This window comes from Protopterus annectens, chromosome 10.part0, assembly GCF_019279795.1.
Source record: "Protopterus annectens isolate FY-2018-M chromosome 10.part0, PAN1.0, whole genome shotgun sequence".
Classification (NCBI taxonomy): domain Eukaryota; kingdom Metazoa; phylum Chordata; order Ceratodontiformes; family Protopteridae; genus Protopterus; species Protopterus annectens.
The window spans coordinates 354,512,000-354,535,449 of NC_056744.1; the positions used below are offsets into that span (position 1 = coordinate 354,512,000).

Genomic DNA, 23,450 nt, shown 5'->3' on the forward strand with positions numbered 1-23,450 from the left:
GTTCCTAACTGAGCTTTTTCACTCTGGGTCCACTTCTGCCACAATCAGGGTTCAACTAGCGGCCATCTCTAACTATCATGTTGGTTTTTCTAATCTAAATATCATGTCTCATAAGCTGTGTAACGCTTTTCTTAGAGGGACTACTCTCCTCAGGCCCCCAGTGAGAGATCCCCCTCCTCCTTGGGACCTTAATTTGGTACTAACCTCCTTGATTATGCCTCCTTTTGAACTGGCAGCGTCTTGCTCCCTTAAGTTTCTATCTTGGAAAACTCTCTTTCTGGTAGCTATTACCTCAGCCAGACGTGTACCGGAACTTCAAGCACTAAGCATTCGTTCTCTGTACTTAGTTTTTCACAAGGATAGGGTTGCTCTGAGAATTAATCCCTCCTTCCTTCCTGAAGTGTGCTCAGAAAATAATCTAAATCAATCCATAGACCTTCCAGTGTTCTTCCCTAACTACATCAACAAGGCAGAATACAAGTTACACCTTTTGGATGTTCATAGACAACTGCGTTTTTACCTGCATAGAACAAAGGATATAAGGAAGTCGGACCCAACCCTTCCTTTCCTATGCTAAGGGCAAACAGGGTCTTCCAGTTTTCAAAGTGACCCTGTCCAAGTGGTTGTTTCACATCATTACCTTCATCTATCAACTAAGAAACAAAGAATTGTCTTCCAAACCGAAAGGTCTTTCTACTAGGGCTTTGGCCACTTCTGTAGCCTTCCAGTGTAGGTTGCCCATGGACTTTATTTGAGTCGCTAACACATGGGCAAATCCTCATACTTTTATTTCTCATTACAAGTTAGACATGGCCTCCAGGGATAGAGCTAACTTTGGTTCCACTGTTCTGAAGAGTCTGTTCCAATGAGCTGCCCAGGATCGTAGGTGCTAGGGACGCTGTCCCAACAAGCAAGAAACGAAGGCAAGATAGACAACTTAACATAAAGAAGTTATGTACCTGCCATAACATTCCATGTTAGTTGTCTTCATCTCGCCTTCTTTCTTGCGTCCCCCCCTCCATCCCCCTGTCCTATTGGACCGAGAGGAGTTTAGGCTTCAACGGCTGAGTATTTTCTGGTTTGTTTCCTGTACTGACTTGGAGAATATAACAGATATGCCCAACCTGTTAGTTTGGTCCGGTTATTCTTGCTATGTCTGGGGTTAGCTATTACAAATGAGATCTGGGTAGCTAGCGCTAGGCATCATGGGATAAGGGGTAGCCTCGAGCCAGTAAACAGCTCTCGAGCTATAGAAGATGGCCGAGTCGGAGCCCTGGGTCGGCTCCGATCCAAACAAGCAAGAAAGAAGGCGAGATGAAGACAACTAACAGGCTCAGCAGAGCTATTCTCTTGCCTCAGGAGTGGTCTCTGAATCAGGTATTTACGGATCTCATCTTCCGCAAATGGGGACAGCCTTGCTGCGATCTGTTTGCAGCCCCCTTCAGCACCAAATGCAGCAACTATTTCTCCCTTTTACCACTTCCTGGTCACCCTCCCAGAGATGCTCTAGTCCACAATTGGCCTCAGGGACTTTTTTATGCCTTCCCCTCTTATACCCAAACTCATACAGAAAGCGATATTGTTGGGTTACAAAATGATCCTCATTGCTCCTTACTGGCCTTGACAGATTTGGTTTCTGTTCCTGCACCATTACCTCCTCCAGCAGCCCTGGACCCTGGATCCTATTCCAGACCTGCTGATTCATCAATCAGGCAGCTGCATTCTTTCCCTCCAGACACTCCAGCTCACAGCTTGGTTGATCCAATTCTAACCCTAGCCAGGCTTCCCAGCATTTCCCCGGCTGTGCGTGAAATTATTGTCTCCTCTCACAAATCGGCTGCTAGGAAGACGTATGCTAGTAAATGGAAATGTTTCTCTTATTGGGCAGAGGCTAGGAACACAGATCCCTTTTCAGCCCCATTTCACGAGATCTTGGAGTTCCTAACTGAGCTTTTTCACTCTGGGTCCGCTTCTGCCACAATCAGGGTTCAACTAGCGGCCATCTCTAACTATCATGTTGGTTTTTCTAATCTAAATATCATGTCTCATAAGCTGTGTAAAGCTTTTCTTAGAGGGACTACTATCCTCAGGCCCCCAGTGAGAGATCCCCCTCCTCCTTGGGACCTTAATTTGGTACTAACCTCCTTGATTATGCCTCCTTTTGAACTGGCAGCGTCTTGCTCTCTTAAGTTTCTATCTTGGAAAACTCTCTTTCTGGTAGCTATTACCTCAGCCAGACGTGTACCGGAACTTCAAGCACTAAGCATTCGTTCTCTGTTCTTAGTTTTTCACAAGGATAGGGTTGCTCTGAGAATTAATCCCTCCTTCCTTCCTGAAGTGTGCTCAGAAAATAATCTAAATCAATCTATAGACCTTCCAGTGTTCTTCCCTAACTACACCAACAAGGCAGAATACAAGTTACACCTTTTGGATGTTCATATTGCTCTGAGAATTAATCCCTCCTTCCTTCCTGAAGTGTGCTCAGAAAATAATCTAAATCAATCTATAGACCTTCCAGTGTTCTTCCCTAACTACACCAACAAGGCAGAATACAAGTTACACCTTTTGGATGTTCATAGACAACTGCGTTTTTACCTGCATAGAACAAAGGATATAAGGAAGTCGGACCCAACCCTTCCTTTCCTATGCTAAGGGCAAACAGGGTCTTCCAGTTTCCAAAGTGACCCTGTCCAAGTGGTTGTTTCACATCATTACCTTCATCTATCAACTAAGAAACAAAGAATTGTCTTCCAAACCGAAAGGTCTTTCTACTAGGGCTTTGGCCACTTCTGTAGCCTTCCAGTGTAGGTTGCCCATGGACTTTATTTGAGTCGCTAACACATGGGCAAATCCTCATACTTTTATTTCTCATTACAAGTTAGGCATGGCCTCCAGGGATAGAGCTAACTTTGGTTCCACTGTTCTGAAGAGTCTGTTCCAATGAGCTGCCCAGGATCGTAGGTGCTAGGGACGCTGTCCCAACAAGCAAGAAATGAAGGCAAGATAGACAACTTAACATAAAGAAGTTATGTACCTACCATAACATTCCATGTTAGTTGTCTTCATCTCGCCTTCTTTCTTGCGCCCCCCCCCCCCCTCCATCCCCCTGTCCTATTGGACCGAGAGGAGTTTAGGCTTCAGTGGCTGAGTATTTTCTGGTTTGTTTCCTGTACTGACTTGGAGAATATAACAGATATGCCCAACCTGTTAGTTTGGTCAGGTTATTCTTGCTGTGTCTGGGGTTAGCTATTACAAATGAGATCTGGGTAGCTAGCGCTAGGCATCATGGGATAAGGGGTAGCCTCGAGCCAGTAAACAGCTCTCGAGCTATAGAAGATGGCCGAGTCGGAGCCCTGGGTCGGCTCCGATCCAAACAAGCAAGAAAGAAGGCGAGATGAAGACAACTAACATAGAACGTTATGGTAGGTACATGACTTCTTTTTTTAGAGACACTGAGTGAGTGAATGAGTGAGGAGGGAAGAGAATATTAATACTATTGTGATGGATGGTATAGGGTGCATGAATGTGCGCGAATCATCATGATCTGTAGCTGTGTCATTAAGCAGGTGTGTGATGTCATTAAAAATGAGAGGAGAGCAGTGGTATTAAATGTGTGGATGTGGGGGGTTACTGGGGAATTGGAGATGAGAGGGGAGTAAAGCAGGCCATACCTCTCACGTTAGTAGGAGACATTCAGTCTGAGCCTTCTCAAACTCAGTGATTCTGTACACCTATTCCAACAAAGATAAATTAGTTTTGCTATGGCTGTTAAAAGACAAAAAAAAAAACTAAAAGTAAAGGTACACCACTGTAAACCAGTGATGATACAAACTTTGCATAGTGGGAGCAGTACAGCTGTGCTGATGTACCACTGGGCAATCAGTGTTCAAACATGAAGGGATATTACATAAATAAAACCACAGGCAATCAATGTATGCAGTCTTGGCTGTGGCAATTATCATAATACTCAAGTTCTGTGAATAGGATACAAAAACAGTCACTACAATTACATAAAGCATTTAGAGCAGTAAATAGGCAGAGAGGGGTAAATTGCAGGTGCTTTACTGTTAGGGGAGTGCCACAGTTTAAAACAGCTTCTCCCCTGTTTTAGAATTAATCCTATCTTGCAGTGTTATGGATAGCACCTTAAGTATTTACAGCAGTAATACCTATCTAACCTACAATTCTCCACTTATCTGTGCCTTATCATCATACCTGTGGGTGTTTCTTAAGATGTACACTCCTTAAGCATGATAGCAGAGCTAGGGTTATATGGTACTGAGGGACTCTTGTGCTGTTTGAGTTCACATGGGTGGGAGCTCACCAGCACCACTCTTAGTGGTGCAAATCCGGTTATGGTAGCATGTTTGCCTGTACCATAGGCAGTTCATTTGCCAGTAAATATTTTCCTAGGTGGTGTGGAGGTTTTTTGTCAGCACTGTTGTGTTGCAAAGTTCAGCATGTTGAGCAATATGTTAACAGGAGTCTACGTGGCTGGACTCCCACAGTTTACCCTGTTGGCGCCAGCCAGTACTACGGTGCTGGGGGAGTGATTGTGAATCATGTATGATATGGGAGGGGACCACTTCCATATGTGTTCTGTGCACGGAATACTATGGCTACACAGTGGGGTATCACAGAACACACTGTTTTATCCCACTATGAGGCATATTTGCTGCACAACATATAGCTTTGATACACCATTCTACAGTGTACCAGTCAGGCTTCATATATTAATCAGTCTCTTTCTTACTTTCAAAGTCAGATCCTGTAACGTATAATTATTCTAAGGAACCAAGTCTTTGTTTGTCAATATATTTTGCCACAAACTTAGAAACCAAATCATGAAATTCAAAAATAACATTGCAAAAAATTCCAAACCCACATGAATGATGGTAAGGATTAGTGATGCTAAAAAGATTAATAGTTGAATAATTTCATCTGAAAGTTGTTGCTTCTTAAAAATGCAGTCTTTCTTACACAAAATCTTACTTCTGGCCATGTTTACTGCCATTACAGCTGTTTGCTACATCTGTTCAACCTTTCATATTCATTCCATTAAAACAGCCATGCATGCAATCTCATACTAGTTGTTTTCTGACATCTCTTATCGCTTGTCTCTTCTGCTGTGACAGATGCCCTTTCCAGGACTAAACCTAAACTTCCTGGGTTAAAGGTGTCCTTTCCTGAACTAAGCTTCCACTTCCTGGGTTAAAGGTCCTCTTTCCTGGACTAAACTTCTATTTCCTGGGTTAAAGGTCCCATCACAATCCCATACAGTTTCTGTTGTCACTGTCACAGGTGATGCTCAATAGCTGGTATCCCAGGAACATGCTGCCCCTCAGATAAATCCATTCTTTCCATTATTTGACTCAAGTCCTTCTCTTTAGCACTTTATTTACCTGAGTCCTTTATTAAATTATTCAGATTATCATCAGGTAATCCACCATCAGCAGTCTTATAATATCTAGTCCAGAAATAATCAGATAACAAATCATTCTGCTTAGTCCCCTTTATCACGGGCCTTTACCTAACTAATAAAATTTACTCAAGCCATTATGAATGCCACTTCATGTCTCCCCTAATGATAGGCCACAAGTCTAGTGGGGCTAACACCCATATATATATATATATATATATATATATATATATATATATATATATATATATATATATATATATACACACACACACACACACACACACACACACACACACACACATATGAAAATAGTATCCTTTTGTTGTCACACTTTGCCCTCAATGCCCCGTCTCAGCCAATCAGCCACTTGTTCCCCATCACCAGAGTAAGGGTCAAACAGGAGGAGCAACTACTTCAGCAGCCATCAGAGATGGGTCATGATTTTTCTTATTTTTGGTCCTAAAATCTCCAAGTACATTCAGCAGATCATGAGGGTGGAGGGGATGTATGACGGGCTGACCATGAAGGACATCACCTCATTTCCATCAGAGGTGTTTCCTTCAAGTTGTTTTGCCCCTTCCTCTGAAGCATTGGAAGTGGTTTCCCTGGTCTTCACCAAAGAAAGTCCACATACCCAGTATGCCCTGGAGTGCAGTCATCCTTCACCACCCCCCAGGAGAGGCTAACAGGCCATGCCCCTTTTCTCTTTCCTCTCCCTATCTGGCTCTTCCCCGGTTGGGACTGATAATTAAACCTTTGTTGCTTGGGTCACAGACAGGGCTCCATTCCTCTGCACCAAAGAGCCAGGGCTTGCTTTTGATGGAGTGGGACACACTTGGGTAGATTGTATTTATATGTTAACCTTGCTTTATCTAAATGTAATTTTATTGATCTTATTATTTTTGGTATTTTGTTGATAAAACACCTAAATACAGTTAAGTTGAAGCAGTTTACTGCACATTTGGCAGACTAGTGTATACAGAGATGTGGCAGTTAATGCAGAGCATTAAAGAGCAGAGTGGCTTAGAAAGAGTGGGGTTAAGGAAAGAACTGCCCAACAATGGCAGATGACCTTCCCAGTTATTATAGCTGACCTTCTGTCATTAATTCATTTGACTAGTCATTCCAAATAAGTCCCTGATAAAATCTGCCATTTTATTTAATCACATAATACATTGTGCATTAGCAAAAGTGGACCTGAAATCAATGTGTGTCTTATCTACACCTGAAACCACATTTATATAAAACTTATGATGGTAATGGTCCTCGTCTTCAATAAAAAAACAGTGATGGGTTTTCTCCACTGGTTCCTGCTAATTCAGTGCATATTGTAACATATAGCAGTATTTCTTTAAGGTATTGGTGTCTATTCTGTTAGAATTACCAAGGTGTCAGTAATGTCCTCAGATAGGGGTGTACTGTACTGTGTGAAGAGTAAAGTCTTCAGTTGGCAGCATATCGCTTTTTTTTGTTTAGATTCCTCCAGATATTATTCACAACTTTTTGCAAAGATTGCAAGATAACCACAAGCTATCTTGAGTACTTCACATTATTTTGATTTGTAGACCCCGCCTTGCTTCCTTAATCACCACGGTCTGCTCTAGGCAGTGAAGATCAGAGCATGACATGCAAATGTGGTTCCTCGTGGGAGAAATTTGTGCAAACGACCTACTTGGTTTGCTTCCCACTTATATTACTTGCAGACTTTTGGGATTCATAGACACCCAAATTACTCAAGTACGCAGTAGGTTAGTTCTCCAAAAACATTAAGTATTCAGTGCATTACATTTTTGTGGTGCAGAACTATGCCCTCCAATTATAGGAATATGTGCATAGTGAATTGGAGCTGTTTCTGCCTGTACAGATAAAAGATGTAGGTATGCCATCGTGTGTGTGTGTGTGTGTGTGTGTTGTGTCACTGTGCGTGTGTTGTTTGTCTGTGTGCTTGTCTGTGCATGTGTGAGTATGTGTACGTGTGAAGGTTTTTCAGAAATTAAGCTAATGAATCAGAAATTTAATTTATTTTTGACTGTGAGTAGAAGAGCGCAAAAGCCTTAAAAGGCAGTGTGCACTGTTTCTGCATTTCACAGGGGAAGACATGATTAAAGTACTTAATACATTCAAGAAGGGGAAGAGACAGAAAGAGAAAGGAAAGATGATATACCTCGATAAGACAAAAAGAAAATCTGTGATTTATATACCATTCATTTATCTTGAGGGCTCAAGAGGGAGTGAAAAGTACAGATCAGACCTATTCAATTCCTTTAGGACTGGGGCCGGATTATGAAACCTGGAACTAACAGAGAGGCCATATGCTGTACAGGCCGCCAGTACCATGGACAGTTCCTGAAATGAGGAGCTTCACAAAGCTTTTCCTTTCTCCTCCACCTTAACGTTTTCACAGATTGCACACTAACTTATACATAACCTTACTTTGTAGAAAATCTCACAGCCATTGTTTCACAGGTCTGTTTGTGGTCCATAAGCACTAGGATGTGCTGGTAATGTGATACTTTTTTTCTACCCATCTTCTATGCTAGAAATAGCTGTAGCTTTTTAACTCAGTGTTGACTTAGTCTGCTGTGCACATATGTCACATGACCAAACACATGACACTTTTGCATTTGTCATCTGTGAGAAAAAAGTACTGTGATATTATTTTTCTAACTAGATTTGTAATCAAGAAGAAAAATTATTTTGATGTTGCCATTCTTTTTATTTTCCTCAAGTTATAGCACTACCAAGGTTCATATGCAGCGAGAGAGACACCTTCAGGTACTGGCAGATGTGTGGTAGTAAAGGTACCCCCCCCCCCCCCCACACACACACACACACACACATTCTGACACCCATACACAATGTGCAGACACAGACATCACACACACACCACGCAGATTCCCAGATATTTCCAGATAGGCACCCACATCCACTAACAAGCCCATTCATACTCACTCTTGCTCACAAAAAACTCAACCATATACTTGCACACTTCAGCACATACACACTGTACGCATACACACACACAAACACATACACATGTGCGCGCGCACACACACGCACACAGACTCCTGATTCCCCTATCTAACCTCTCTAATGTGACCAGCAGGCAAGGACACACTCACAGACATAAACACACACATACACATTCATTCAGCCTCATTCATAACCTCACAGACACATGCACAGACATCTACACACACACATCCCCCCACAGCTATGCTGAACTTAACCTGCACCACAAATAATCCCATAGGACTGAATGGGTAACCAATGTCTTTTGACAGTGGTCATTTTTTTTAATCCAATGTAAAATTTTATTAGCTGAATGATTTGTGATCCACAAACATTTTCAGAGGAAGCACATTTCTAATTAATATTAACTTCCCCAGACTGCTAAATTAGCATGTGGCTTTGCTTGCTAGACACCTGTCCATGCAGAGGGCTCTGTAGTGTGAAAACTTGAGAGAGAAACTGGCCTATGAATCGGAAAGTCTTAGTGCACTGTGGAAACCTTCAACGAAAAGGCTTCCACATCATGTAAGCCTTTGTGAAAGTGTTTTGTTTAGCATTACACAGTTAATTCACCATAAAAGAGAATAATACACCATTCAAACAATGGCATTAACAGCTAAATATGCTTGCAAATTTGTTTCATTTCTCCATCCCCCACATGTACTGCTGTCAGCTCCAACAACTGTGCCCTCTGTATCACTGAAAACTCACTCATGATTAAGTTATTCTTGAACCTCTGCACCGCATTACTCATGCGCTAACCCTAACACAATCCCTACCCCTTGCCCCAATCTCAACCCCACACGTTATAGTACTAAACACCCTTTCCCTGATAGTGCCACTACAGAAGACACACACACACACCTTAACCACTACCCAAACACAGGGCAGATCTCTCCCTTTTCCTAGTCTTTATTCTAACCCTAATCTGCAAACACTCGCACTAAACCTAATGCTGAAACTTTCATTAAAAAAATCAGCATCACTCCCCACTGCCACTTACCTTACAGTTTGTAAAACATAAATCAGTGACTCCACCACTCTACAAATTGTTCATTCAACCAATCAGTAGCACAACCATAAAAACTATTAGATGAATGTAAGCAGTGTCCAATGAAATTGCACTCACCTGGTCTCATAGAATGTAAATTTTGAAATTACTTCGTACAAATTACTTCACAAGTTTTAATGTTTCACTTTTGTTTCTCTCAAAAATTTAATTTTTTCACTTAGTAAGCATGTGAGTGAATTATTTTATCAGGATTTTTTGTATTCACTACTTGGGGAGCATAAGAACAAGATATACACTGTTCATTCACAACAACAACACAAAAATGTACAGTGCAACAAAAACATAACATGCTTCCTGCCATCATCTGGTCGGTGGGCAGTATGCAGCTGTCTAGCTTTGATGTAAATGGGATAAATTTAATCATGTGGGGTGGCAGGAACATGGGGTTTTACTCGAACAATTTTATTTCTGAAGCAAAAATGGAGCAGGTGGGGCTGAACAGTTATGAAGAGGTACCAGTTAAATGCATAAGAAAATATTTAGGACAAATGCTGGTGTAGAATCTGAAATGTTAAAATGTATCTCTTGGTGGTTTCAGGGGAATTTGGAGCAAACTGCATAAAGTGATGCCATCTTTTAAGTTGCTCAGATGTATGGTTTGGGCTATATCTGAACAGAAAAAAAATTATATTTTGTACCTTTTCCATTTTCACAGATTAAGGCATTTGATATGACCATTATTAGAAGGCTATCCTTAGGATAGCTCAAATTTGTATGGTACCATTTTGGAAGAGTTGCACATGTGGTTATTAAAATACATCTTCTGGGGTTTAACACATAAGATGGTAGTGATCCCCGGGCACAGCTGTGAAATTGTATAATAAATGTGTGTTCTTAATTAACATAGTTTACATACTGAGAAATTTGGTGGTCTGCTGTGAGTGACTACGAATCAGTTTTAGCCATAATGGTGAAATGCTGGATATGAAGTTGTTGCCTTTCACTTTACTGTTAATTGCCTGTTTTTGTATTGTAACAAGGGACTCCTGTTTTTTGTTGAAAGCAATGCCTTGCCATGTTCAAAGGTGTTCTTTTATTTTATTTTTCAGGGTTAGTAAAATTGCCATCAGTGAGTTCCATGATGGCAGATATTGTTAAGAAGAAAGAGAATCTGGCCAAAAGGTAAAAAAAATATATTTTATTTGATAGTAAATACTTATTTAAAATGCTTAGATAGGAGTGGGAGTGCTTTGAAGTGTATCTCTAAAGATATACTTATCCAAAAGAAATTTCTTAAAATTATAATGTTAAGCTGTCAATCTCGACCTTCATTCTTGCTGGATGGGTTCGGAGCCGAGGATTGGCCAATACTAAAGCTCGAGAGCTATTTTTACCGGCTCGAGGCTCCCCTATATCCCACAATGCTAGGCGGTAAATACCCAGATCTCGTTTGCCGCTTTAGCTGCGAGGTGCTTGTTTCTACCGGCTCTGCAGGTTATTGACCTTTTATAGTTGTCAAACTCTAAAATCCCCTTATTTTTCTTTAGGATAGTTTCTCAAAATAGTCTTTTAGTTATCTATCCCTAGTTTCATTCGGGTTCCCCTTATTGTTTTTCTCGTTTATCCCCTGTTAATTTCCTTAGGCCTTCGGGCCCTCCTCACTTCTTTCCCTTAGTCATACTTTATTGTGTGAGTGATTGGCTTAGTTTTCCCCTTTCTTTAAAGGTGTGTCTGTGTGTGTGTCTGTGTTTTACAGCCACTTTAGGTTGTCTAAAGACTCCAAGGTCTCAGGCTTCAAGAAGTGTGACTCGTGCTGTCAGAAAATGTCTCTGACAGACGGTCACACTTCTTGTGTATATTGCCTGGGACCTTTGCACCTGCAGGACTCTTGTTCTGTCTGCCACGCTTTCAGTCCAAGAGTCCTGCAGGAACGCAAAAACAGATACTTTGAGGCTTATTAAAGCCTGAAGGCTCCCTGACCCAGACCGCATCAGGAAAACCTTCTAAGTCTTCCAAGGCGTCGGCTCCAGCTTCGGAGCCGTCCGCTGGTGGCACTAAGGCTGCTTCGACATCGACTCTGTCTGGAGCCGATGTTTTGAAGATTCAAACTGTTGCCTCGGCTCCGGCTGGAGCCGAGAGGTCCGAGACTCAGATGGCTCCGATAGTTTTGTCGGAGCCATCTACTAGGAAGAGGTCGAGATCCCCATCCATTGGCTCTATCCACTCGGCCCCGGGATCTCCACTTTTATCAGAGAGGAGCCATAGGTCCCACTCCTCTCGGTCCTCCAGACTGTCCGACCACGACTTAGAGAGGGTGGTGAGCAGACTTCTCAAGTCCCAGGCAATGGCCCAAATACTGCATAGCCCTACTCAACGGTCAGTGGCTATACCCATCGCTTCCTTAGTTCCTCCTCCAATTCCCATGAGTTCAAAGCCGGAGCTTCTGGTAGCCGTGACTGTTGGTGCGTCTGAGCCGATACTTCCACTTTCGGCTCCGTCGTCAGCTCCGATCTCCTCCTTGGAGGGATCTGGGCGCCGGGCTTCCCTCGTCGGCTCCGAGGGGGCGAGTGGCATCGGACCCTTGTCTGAGCCTGTTCTCCCTCTCGGAGCTTCGGCGCTGGTGAGCTCGGCCCTGACATCGGCCTCGGAGTCGTCCCTTTCGGTGCCGGGAGGAGTCCTCGTCTCTTCGGAGCGGGGATCTTCGGCCCCGCCTGATCGGGGCGCCTTCGAGGTCATGTGGAGCGTGCTAGACCCGGTGTTTGCTCCACGGTCAGCTCCCTCAGCTCCTCCCTCTACAGTGCCTGCGATGGTCTCTGCCCACCCTCTCGTCCCAGACCGTAGAGAGCCAACGTCTCAAGTTTCCCACTGGGAATATCCTCCTCTTCCGAGGCTTCTCCTGATCCTTCAGGGGAACCCCCTCGGAAGAAACAATGCAAGAGGAAGCATATTGACTCACCCGAGTCTATCACCTCGGATACCGACTTGGATGAGTTGGAAGGGTCCCCACGGTCCTCCTCTGAGGATGTCTCCTTTTCAGACATCCTTGAGATCCTTAGACAGAGGGGGAACTGGTCCACCTTTAACCCTTCAGAGGACGAGTCGGTCTACCTTGAGGCTTTTGGCTCGCCCTTCCACCTCCTGGGTATCTCCTCCCTTTGACCCCCTCATGGAAGTGGTGGCAAGGAAGGCGTGGACAGCCCCTGATACGGTGGAACCTACCCCATGAAGGCCGTCCAAGTTTATTACAGCTCCTAAGGACAAAGAATTCTTATCCAAGAGCGTCTCTGTTGATGGTATGGTGGTGGCCGCAGCCACTAAGAAGGAATTAGCCGATTCTTCGGTACCTATCCATCCTCCTAATAAGGAATCTAGGACTATGGATAGGTACAGTAAGCGGATGTTCTCCTCAGCGACCTTTGCTATGCGTTCGCTGAACTACTTGTGTCACTTCACCCGTCTTCAGAGAGATATGCTCAAGGAAATGGGTGATGCTTTGCAGGATCCAACAACTGAGGGGTTTTGAGACTAAATTAACTCCCAGTTGGCAACCCTGAATTCAATTGTCAACTCCTCCATGCGGCTTATTTCCTATGCGGTCGATGGGGCAAGTAGGGCCGCTGGCACAGGTGTAGCTTTGCGACGTCATGATGCGGCTTTGTAACTTTGCAGACCCTTTCAAGGCGTCTTTCACCAATTCCCCTTTTGATGGTTCAGCTTTGTTTGGACCTCAGGTGAAGGACACGTTGACTAGGTGCGAACAGGATGGCAAGACTCTCTCTGCCATGGGAGTCCGGTTTTCTACCCCTTCTAGACTGTATCCCAAGGGTCAGAAGGGGGGGGGAATGTGGTTCCGCAAATCACAGGGAGTCTCGCCTGATGCACGGAGTCAGTTCCCCTCTAGAGGCAGAGAGTGGAACAGCAATAGATGCCGCCCTAGGGGCAGGGGGGGGGGTCCGCAAAATCAAGGTAGCAGAGAGACTCTCTCTGACAAACCTTTTCAGCATCCCTGAGGAGCTGCCCGACTGTCCACCTTCGGGGGCAGTCAGGGGAAGATTATCACTGTATCCAAAAGCCTGGCTTTCTCTCACTCAAGACAAATGGGTACAGTCGATTATATCTGAGGGCTACAAAATTCCCTTTGTCCACATCCCATCTCAACCAAAAGGGCCCACTTCCAGACGTTCCACCCGGTCTAAGGGAACAAGCAGCGCTAGAAATATCAAAGCTGCTGTCAAAAAGAGCTATCCAGCCAGTCCCGGCAGACCAGCAAGGATCTGGAATCTACTCCAAATTCTTTTTGGTTCCAAAAAAGACAGGGGACTGGAGACCGATATTGGATCTCAGCAGACTAAACAAGTCTGTAAACAAAACAAAATTCCGGATGGTCACGCTTCAGTCCATTCTACCCTTCTTGGGTCAGGACAATTGGATGTGCTCAATAGACCTTCAGGATGCGTACTATCATATCAAGATGCACAGACTCTCCAGAAGGTTCCTCCGCTTCCACCTGGGAGCCAGTCACTATCAGTTCAGAGCCCTGCCCTTTGGTCTCACTACAGCCCCCCGAGTGTTCACCAAATGCATGGCAGTAGTCACGGCTCATCTGAGACGACAAGGATTCCAGGTGTTTCCATATTTAGACGACTGGCTCCTTACCGCTACCACCAGGCGTCAACTTCTCATATCCAGAGACTACACCATTCATACTTGTCAAGCTCTAGGCATTTCCATAAATTTCGAAAAATCTGCCTTGTTGCCTTGTCAGTCTATTACCTTTGTAGGCGCCACCTTAGACACAATTCATCTTTCCGCGAAGCTAACAGAGCAAAGAGTGTCAGATATCCGCAAACATGTTCACATTCTTCTTCAGTGCGATAGGATCAAAGCCAGGTTTGTCTTGAAGGTTTTAAGTCTCATGGCAGCTGCCATTACACTTCTTCCCCTAGCCCGCTTTCACATGCGGATCCTCCAGTGGATGCTGTTTTCTCAGTTGTCCTTCCAACAGCTCCCAATGTCTCACAGTATTCTGCTGACCCAATCATGCAAGAAGCATCTATCTTGGTGGATGACCTCCTCTCAAGTTCTTCAGGGCAGATCCTTCGTCCCCCCCGGTTGCCACAGTGACAATGGACGCCTCCCTGATTGGGTGGGGGGGGGCATTGTCAGGGCAGGATGGTCCAGAGCACATGGCAACCATTCGAAAGCCATTTGCACATAAATGTCCTGGAGATGAGAGCAGTACTTTTAGCGTTGCAAGCCCTTCAGCACACTCTTCCCACCGGGACTATTGCAATTCAGACAGACAATATGTCTGTAGTATGGTACATCAACAAACAGGGCGGAACCAAGTCTTATCCCTTATGTCGCGAGGCACTCAGACTTTGGCAGTGGGCAATCTCATCTCAGCGGTTTCTGATAGCAACGCACATCCCCAGGAAGTCCAACGTGATAGCGGACAAGTTGAGCAGGGCCATACTCATGCCACACGGGTAGTCTCTCAAACAGTCAGTGCTGGAAGAAATTTTTCAGAGATGGGGCCAACCTCTCTGCGATTTTTTTGCTACTCCCTAAAACAGCAAGTGTCACGATTTCTTCACCCTCTTTCCCCTACCAGGTCAACCCACCAGGGACTCTCTAGTCCACGATTGGCCCCGGGAACTTCTGTATGCCTTTCCCCCCTTTCCACTGATCTCTCAAGTAGTTCAGAAAGCTACCGCATTGAGAGTCGACATGATCCCCATTGCCCCTTACTGGCCTTGTCAGATATGGTTTCCGTTCCTTCACCGGTTTCTGTTGGAGCAGCCTTGGCATCTGGATCCAGTGCCAGATCTTTTGACCCATCAGTCGGGTCAGCTGCACCACTCCCTCCTATCTCTCAACCTCACAGCTTGGTTGCTCCGCTTCCTACCCTAGCCAGGCTTCCTTTAATTTCCCATTCGGTCCGTAACATCCTTATAGCCTCCCACAAGTCTTCTACAAGAAGGATTTACAATAGCAAGTGGAAATGTTTTTCCTTCTGGGCAGCAACTAATAACATAGACCCTTTCACTGCACCTATCCAGTCTATACTAGACTTCCTGGCAGAACTTTTTCACTCAGGTTCTTCTTCGTCTACTATTAGAGTACAATTGGCGGCTATATCTAATTTCCATGTAGGCTTTTCAGACTCCAGCATCATGTCCCATAAACTTTGCAAAGCCCTTCTAAAAGGTATCTTTTTGCTCAAGCCCCCAATTAGAGACCCCCACCTCAGTGGGACTTAAATTTGGTTCTAGCCTCCTTGATTCTCCCCCCCTTCGAACCGGCCGCTTCCTGCTGTCTGAAATTGCTTTCATGGAAAACCCTTTTTCTAGTAGCCATAACATCAGCTAGACGGGTATCTGAACTTCATGCTCTTTGCAGTCGTCCTCCATACTTAGTTTTCCACAAAGACAGGGTGTCCCTTCGGACCAACCCTTTCTTTTTTACCAAGGTTTCTTCTGAGGCGAATCTGAATCAGACAGTTGACCTTCCAGTTTTCTTCCCTAATTATTCCAACAAGGCAGAACAAAAGTTACATTTCATAGATGTTCATCGCCAGCTTCGTTATTATTTGGATAGGACTAAACAGTTTAGGAAGTCTAACCAGCTATTCCTATCTTATGCGGAAGGGAAGATGGGCCTTCCAGTTTCCAAAGTGTCCCTTTCGAGATGGCTGGCCTCTGTAATTTCCTTCATTTATGAACTCAGACACCAAAAGCTTCCATCACGACCTAAAGCTCAAGCAGCTACATGGGTTTCTCCTCATACCTTTATCTCACATTATAAATTGGATATGGCTTCCAGAAACCGGGCTAACTTTGGTTCCACCGTCCTCAAGAGTCTGTTCCGATGAGCCACCCAGGATAAGGGTGCTAGGGACGTGGTCCCATCCAGCAAGAATGAAGGCGAGATTGACAACTTAACATTGAGAAGTTATGTACCTACCATAACGTTCCATGTTAGTTGTCTTCTTCTCGCCTTCTTTCTTGCGTCCCACCCTCCATCCCCCTAGCCTGGACAGACCGAGAGGATCCTTGGGATCTTTTGTCTTCCACAGCGTCAACCACCTCTATTGCCCCTGATTGATAGTTCTACAGGTAGTTTCTATAGAGGTGGATTTCATTTTTCCTCTATCTCTAGGAGACCAGCACTGCTATACTTTTAGCTATCAAACGAGATCTGGGTATTTACCGCATAGCCTTGTGGGATATAGGGAAGCCTCAAGCCGGTAAAAATAGCTCTCGAGCTTTAGTATTGAGCCGAGAATCGGCTCAGAACCCATCCAGCAAGAAAGAAGGCGAGAAGAAGACAACTAACATGGAACGTTATGGTAGGTACATAACTTCTCAGTTTTAGACAATGATGTAATTTTATAGTAATGGTTTCTACACAAAATTAACATTTGCTTTTAAAGTAGTCAGTCTTTTACTTTAAAAATCTAATGATCAAATGTACATAGAGGCATGCAGGTGCAACTCCAGTGGGCAAGAAATTCATTAAGAAAAACATGCAGCAGAATTCAACAAACTCTGTGTAGGCTTTGAGCAAAGCCTACATAGAGTTTACGTGTTTATGTGGTGAGCAGCAGCACTAATTACATATTCATGCTGTGCACCACATTTAAACATAAACAAGCAGAGTTTCATGGCAAGCAAAAGTGTCGCTGGTCAAAAAAAACATGTAGTGTCACACATATAGTGAACCAGTTTCCTTCACAGCAATATAGGTTAGTGGGATTGCTCCGAATGCCACAGTGATTACCAGGATTTATCAGACAGTAAATGTATATGCTCCAAACACAATACAGGGCAGTGTATAAAGTGCAGAGTAATATGAAAACCCATTCAAGCCATTCTGTACACAGGGGAAGTGTTTGTATTGCACAGGGATACACAAATTGTAGGAATGAACACAGGGAAAGAGGACATTTAAAACATAGTAATGTACAGCAGATGAGGGCATGTAAATGGAAGACAGTTGTAGCAGGAACATTAATCACATGTCAACATAATATAGTATGGACTTCACAGTAAAAATGTATCTCATGTGACTGTCAAACAAGGTGACATAACAATGGAGAAGATACGTCTTTCTGAGATGAGCATCCTGACATGAGCAATGGAGATGTTCATGTCAGTGGTGTAATATACAATTGGGATATGGTGCATATTGTGAAGCTGTGCAAATTGATATATCAGAAGAGGTTTCCAAAAAGTGGGACACAGTTACACTTCAGTCACTGGAACATGTGTAGGGAGGAACATGAAGAAGGGTGCATTCTACTTAGTTATTAGAGTGATGAAGACTGTGATCTATGGAAATATTCTGGCCCTTAGATGTGGATGTCCTGCACATGCTCAGTAGTTGTGTAACATACAAGGGAGTACTCACTACTGAGGCCACATGCTGGTTGATGTTCCACACACCATCTACCCCAGGACACAGGTCACATTCCATTTGGTCTGCTTATAGAGTGTGTTGTCTACATTATCCTTGGTTTGTGCATTTGTTTTCATAATGTAACAAATTCCTCCATGTTTTTGCTTTATCTAGTGTGTTGTCGTGGCTTCAACAGCAATATTTGGTGTGTTGATACTGTCTATATTATACTAATATCGCAATTGGAGTCAATGATTGCTCACAATCTGAAGTCCTCCAGACAGCTGTTTGGACACAGGATGTGATGTCAATCTTGATATCTGTGACTTAAATAATGGACAGGAAAGGGCCTAGCAGACAGCCCTGATGTACAGACCTCACTGGACCGGATATATAGATTTATAAATATATAACTATATATATATATATATATATATATATATATATATATATATATATATATATATATATATATAAATGTATACATATTGTGAATACCTCAGGGTAGATTTGTGTTAAATCCCTTGGCCTGGTTAAGTTCCACAGAATTACAGTGTTTTTGTCATTCATGCCCTTGATGACCTCTGCCAGGATATCTAACAGTTGCAAAAGTCACGGATTTATCATTAACAACTCAGACATGTCTGTTGCACACAGCTGGGATATTACTAATGTCCATATAGAAAAGGTCTGATTTCTCACCAAGAAAAGACAGGCCCTACAAACCATGCCATAACATATGTTGATAGACAGAAAGCCCTGTCACTGTAGTCTGTATCGTATAGGATAAGGTGATGTGTGCCTTGCCTACAGACTAGTCTCTGACCGACTGATGGGAATACAGCACATCTGCAAATTAGCTATAGCTGATGACATCAGCAGTGGCTGGTGAGGAGTAAATGGTATTAGCAGTGTCCCACATGCTGGTGTAAAATGCTTTCTCTAATACCAAGCAAGCACACAAACACATACACACAACACACCATTTGATTGCAGTGAGATCAGAACCCTTAATCTATCAAGTAAACCAACTAGGGAACTCTATATTTAAGGCAAGCACCATAACTCAAGTCTGACTTGAAGAGTGTCAGATAACCCTTTATAGCTGATAACATCAGCAGTGTCTGGTGAGGAGTAAATGTTAATAGCCCACATGCTGGTGTAAAATGCCCTCTCTAATGTTAACCAAGTGCATAAATACACAGCCCAGTTGACTGCATTGAGAACAAAACCCCTACCTAAGTACACAGACTGGAGAACTCAGAACTTTACGCAATCGCCACAGCCCAAGTCTGACTTTTACAAAGCTGTAGTACAACTTATAGTGGATGACACCAGCAGTGGATGTTGGAGGACAGCATGAAATGGATGTGCAGGCATATGTCCAAAAAATTGGCAATCCATGGGACTGGAGTGGTAACTGCAGGATACACACTTATGCTCTTCTGACTACACACACACAGACACAGTTGTTTGTACATTATTTATTTATATATATTTATTTATTTATTGCGTTTGTTGACTGGGAAAGTCCACTGGGCCTAGAATACGCCCATTTTCAATGGAGGCCCAGGGAGAAAAGCTCCACAAAAATTACATACAAAGATCTATAAACATAACGTATAACAAAGAATAATGATTAATACAGTTATCTTGAATGAAAATAATGTAAAAAAATAGAAATAGTAAAATACATATACATGTATTATACATGTCAGGTGTAGTGCACTGAGTGATCACACGACCATTTATAATTGCTTGCAAAAATGCAGCTATGTCTTATCTCTCTGTTTGTTGCTCATTCGTGTATTATCTGAGCAGTAATCTGAGACATGCCGTCTGTAAGTCATCCTGTATCATTGCCCTTGAAATGTGTGAGGATATTAAATTCCAGTAATATACTGTTATCAACAAATGAAGGGGAGGCTGGATGTTACTGAAAAGAAACTGTGAAATGTGTGCTGCTTACTTACATTTAAAACCTTAATACAATTACTTCTACACTTTGTAAGTCTAACCTGGCTGGCACACCCAATGGAGGTAGGGCAGTCTGAATTGCCATTGTGGTTTCCTTCTCCCTACCTGTAATCATTCACATTTGCAGTCCATTATCAACAAACACTGAGGGAGGGTGGCCACGGTGGTGCAGCGGTTAGTGTTGCCACCTCACAGCAAGGGGTTTTCCGGTTCGATCCTTGGCTGGGATGCCTTCTGTGTGGAGTCTGCATGTCCTCCCTGTGGTTGCGTGGGTTTTTTCTGGGTGCTCCGGTTTCCTCCCACATCCCAAAGACATGCTGTAGGTGGATTGGACACTCTAAATTGGCCCTAGGCTTGAGTGCATGTGTGTGTGTGTGTGTGTGTGTGTGTGTGTGTGTGTGTGTGTGTGTGTGTGTGTGTGTGTGTGTGCCTTCTGTGGAAGGTTGGCCGCCGGGCTGGCAACTCGACACTGTAAAACTCCACTGCCATTAATGAGCGGAGATATGATTTGTGGTGACCCCTAACCAAGAAAAAACGAAAAAAGAAGAAGACTCAACAAACACTGAGGGGGAGTGTCTGCACTATGTTTACTTCTGATACACAGAGCCAGTTAATTAGGATTTAGTAATTCTGAGTTCACACCTCGTTTGTATCTTCATCATGCTCACAGCCCTGAATCTACACCGTAAAAAGGGAACTCTGTAGCTAGGCAATATGAAGGTGAGGGGACTAGTTTATATGGATAACACAGATGAGGATATTTTGGGATATATATGCACAGAAGACTACTAACCTTGATAATGTATGCTTGCCTTTTTTCAGCTATATACTGCATACGCTGAAATGTCATTAAGAAAAATCTGTCACTGTATATGATTTGCAAATACTACTTTTATCTGTATGCATTTCTTAGAAGTGTACTGATGGAATGGGCATATTTGTCAGGGCATTTCACTTTCTCAGATGCACAGACTTATTAAGGGATATCACAACTGTTTTTTTTTTCTGTGTACACTCCTCTGTTGTTATTTCCATGAAATGTAAATGTTCTATATTGCCAGTGACACAGGGGTGTTAGCTTTCTAGGATGGACCATACACACCTCTAGGGGAGTGCTGGCCACAGGTAGACATGACTGGCAACAGCTTAAAATTGAATGTTCTGTGTTAAACCTGTACACATGTTTCAGGAACAGTTTATTTGAAAGCACTTTTAGCATTTTACTGATGGTTTGTTAGCAAAAAGTGTCATTTGCTTGCGCTATTGGGGGTGGGGAGCAAAGTTGCATTTGTGTTTTGGCCCAAGCAAGAATTTTGCTTTTCTTACTATCCTTGTTTTGAATCAAACCTGGCTTTGTGTGTGGTTATAATATATTACAACCACACAATTCCTTTTTTTTATTTGAATATCTTGACTGTTCTATGTTTCTCCAGTAGGTAATAGTGAAATGCTGCCTTTACTTTATTATATTGAAACAGGACTTTTAATTATGTGATACCTATGTATATTATACTTCTGTTGTGTTTTAGGTCTCCTAGGACTATGGCACCTAGGCATCCTAATCCCCAAAACCCCCCTTCAGTGACCCTGAGAATAAGGTCATTGTGGAAGTTTTCAGGTTACATGGTGCCTTTCTGCTTGAGAGGGGACGTGGAGATATGTCAGGCAGAATGCAAATTTGGCAGCAGATAGTTGCTGATGTGATCAGGTGCATCATCGGGTGACTGACATGATTTCATCTGCATAAAAGAAAGCAGCTGCAGTGGCCCATGAATGGATGGGTACCAGGGGGCCTGCTACAAAGCCACCACTAACAGTAAATATTTATTTACTTATTGACATTTGTTAACCGGGTTAGTCCAACTGAGCCAGGGCCCATTTTCAGTGGAGACCCGAGGAGAAAATCTCCAGAAATAATACAAGTAATTATGATATTTACAAAATATTAAAGTATGATTAGAAATCTAGTACAAGTCAAAAAAATTGTGCACAGCAGTACAATGTATAGGTAAAATAACAGTTAACAAGTACAGTTTCCAAAACTTGAGAACACTATATAGCTTAATGTTTAGAGAATATTACACTGAGTACAGTATGAATACAGTTTGCTAGAGCAAGTAGGAGGAAGAAGAGTTGGTAGGGAAAAGCAGATACAATGAGAGGAGACTAGTTCAAGTGCAGGGGGGTTGACAAGGGCATGACCAAGTCTTCAGGAGAAGAATGAAATCAAGAAACATCAAAAGACTCAAATGAAGAGTTCCTTTGCACTGTCAGGGATGCAGACAGCTCACTGCAAAGTGCACAACAGCATGTCATTGACATTGGTGCTACTTCTGCAGGGAGAACAAGTATGTCCTAGGAGGAGCTGCCAGGTAGGCTGTCTATCTTACTTCTTGTATAGGAAAACATTGACAGAAATACTTAATTTTTGTTTAACATTAAATTCATTTGAGGGGAAACCTGTAGACTGATACAGTTAACAACATATTCTGATTGATTACACATGGGCGTAGGGATTTGTCATCCAAGTTCTTCTTAAAAGTATCATTAATGGACATATAAAGGGCAAAAAGTTTTAACCTCTCTTGTATTACTGTTAATTGTGATGATGTTGTCCTTACCTTTTGCTTAATGTCTTCCAAGACCATCATCCATGGGAAGCATAGCATCGTCTGCATTTGGTAAGTCAAATATTTATTTTGTCAGTAGTGATGAGCAGTTCAAAGAAATATTTATTTTATCCATATGTGTGATATAGGTGTCAGGACTATTGTGTGTATTGCTGTACTGTCTGTAATAGTGGCACCACTGTTAGTTTGTTAGCACACATTTGACTATAGTAGTGTACCTATTAATTTCTTTCCTATGTTTGGTTATTATCACAGGTAATCCTGACAGTGGAAGTATAGGACTGTCACTACCTGATGTCGGAGTATTGGCAGACCCAGATAATGGTGGTGGCCACAAACAGAGGCACAGTTGGGGGGGGGTGCAGAGGTCAAATCTGGCACTGAGGCTGACATTCAGCCATCCCCTGTAATTCCACTGGACACAGTCAGTAGGCCTACACCAACCCATTCCAGTGAGCCCACAGATATTGGACAGGTGGAGAGTGACAGGGATTGTGGTTACTGCGGCTTCTGTGCCTGTTGACTCTGGCCATAGCCAAAGTGTGGGTGAGGTGCCACGCAGGAGGGTTGGTTGGGGTGCTTGTAAGTGGCCTGCTGTCCATCCTGCACCTGATTCAGGTGTATCTTCCCATGTCACTCAACGTATGTTTAGGGCCATCATGGAGACACAAGAACGTTCCTATTGGTCCTCCAGAGAAATACTTAGGGTTGTAGATATGCACAGGCTGACATACATGACTGCCTCGACCATGTTGCTAGTTCAGTGGATCAGATGAATGACACATTGGAACAAACATTATCTGTGATGGAACATCTGCTGGGAGGGGGGCGGCATCCTCATTGATGTAGGTCAACCACATTGTCTGCTGTTAGCTGACATGGCAATGCCTGATCACACTCCAATAGTAGCACTACTTCCACTGTTCCGTCAGTGGTTGAGGTGTCCACACCCAAACATGGCAGGCCATGGGGTCTTGGTCCTGGGCATCCTTATGAG

General features: G+C 43.2%; 1 protein-coding gene across 1 annotated transcript in view; it reads left to right on the forward strand.

The window, feature by feature from the left end:
• The window catches only part of LOC122814149 (flavin-containing monooxygenase 5-like), a 704,592-nt gene that overhangs the window by 662,240 nt on the left and 18,902 nt on the right, over positions 1-23,450 (forward strand). The window contains exon 9 of the mRNA XM_044086762.1: positions 10,556-10,628. Within this exon, the coding sequence (XP_043942697.1) occupies positions 10,556-10,628 (73 nt within the window). The remainder of the gene's footprint in view (positions 1-10,555; positions 10,629-23,450) is intronic.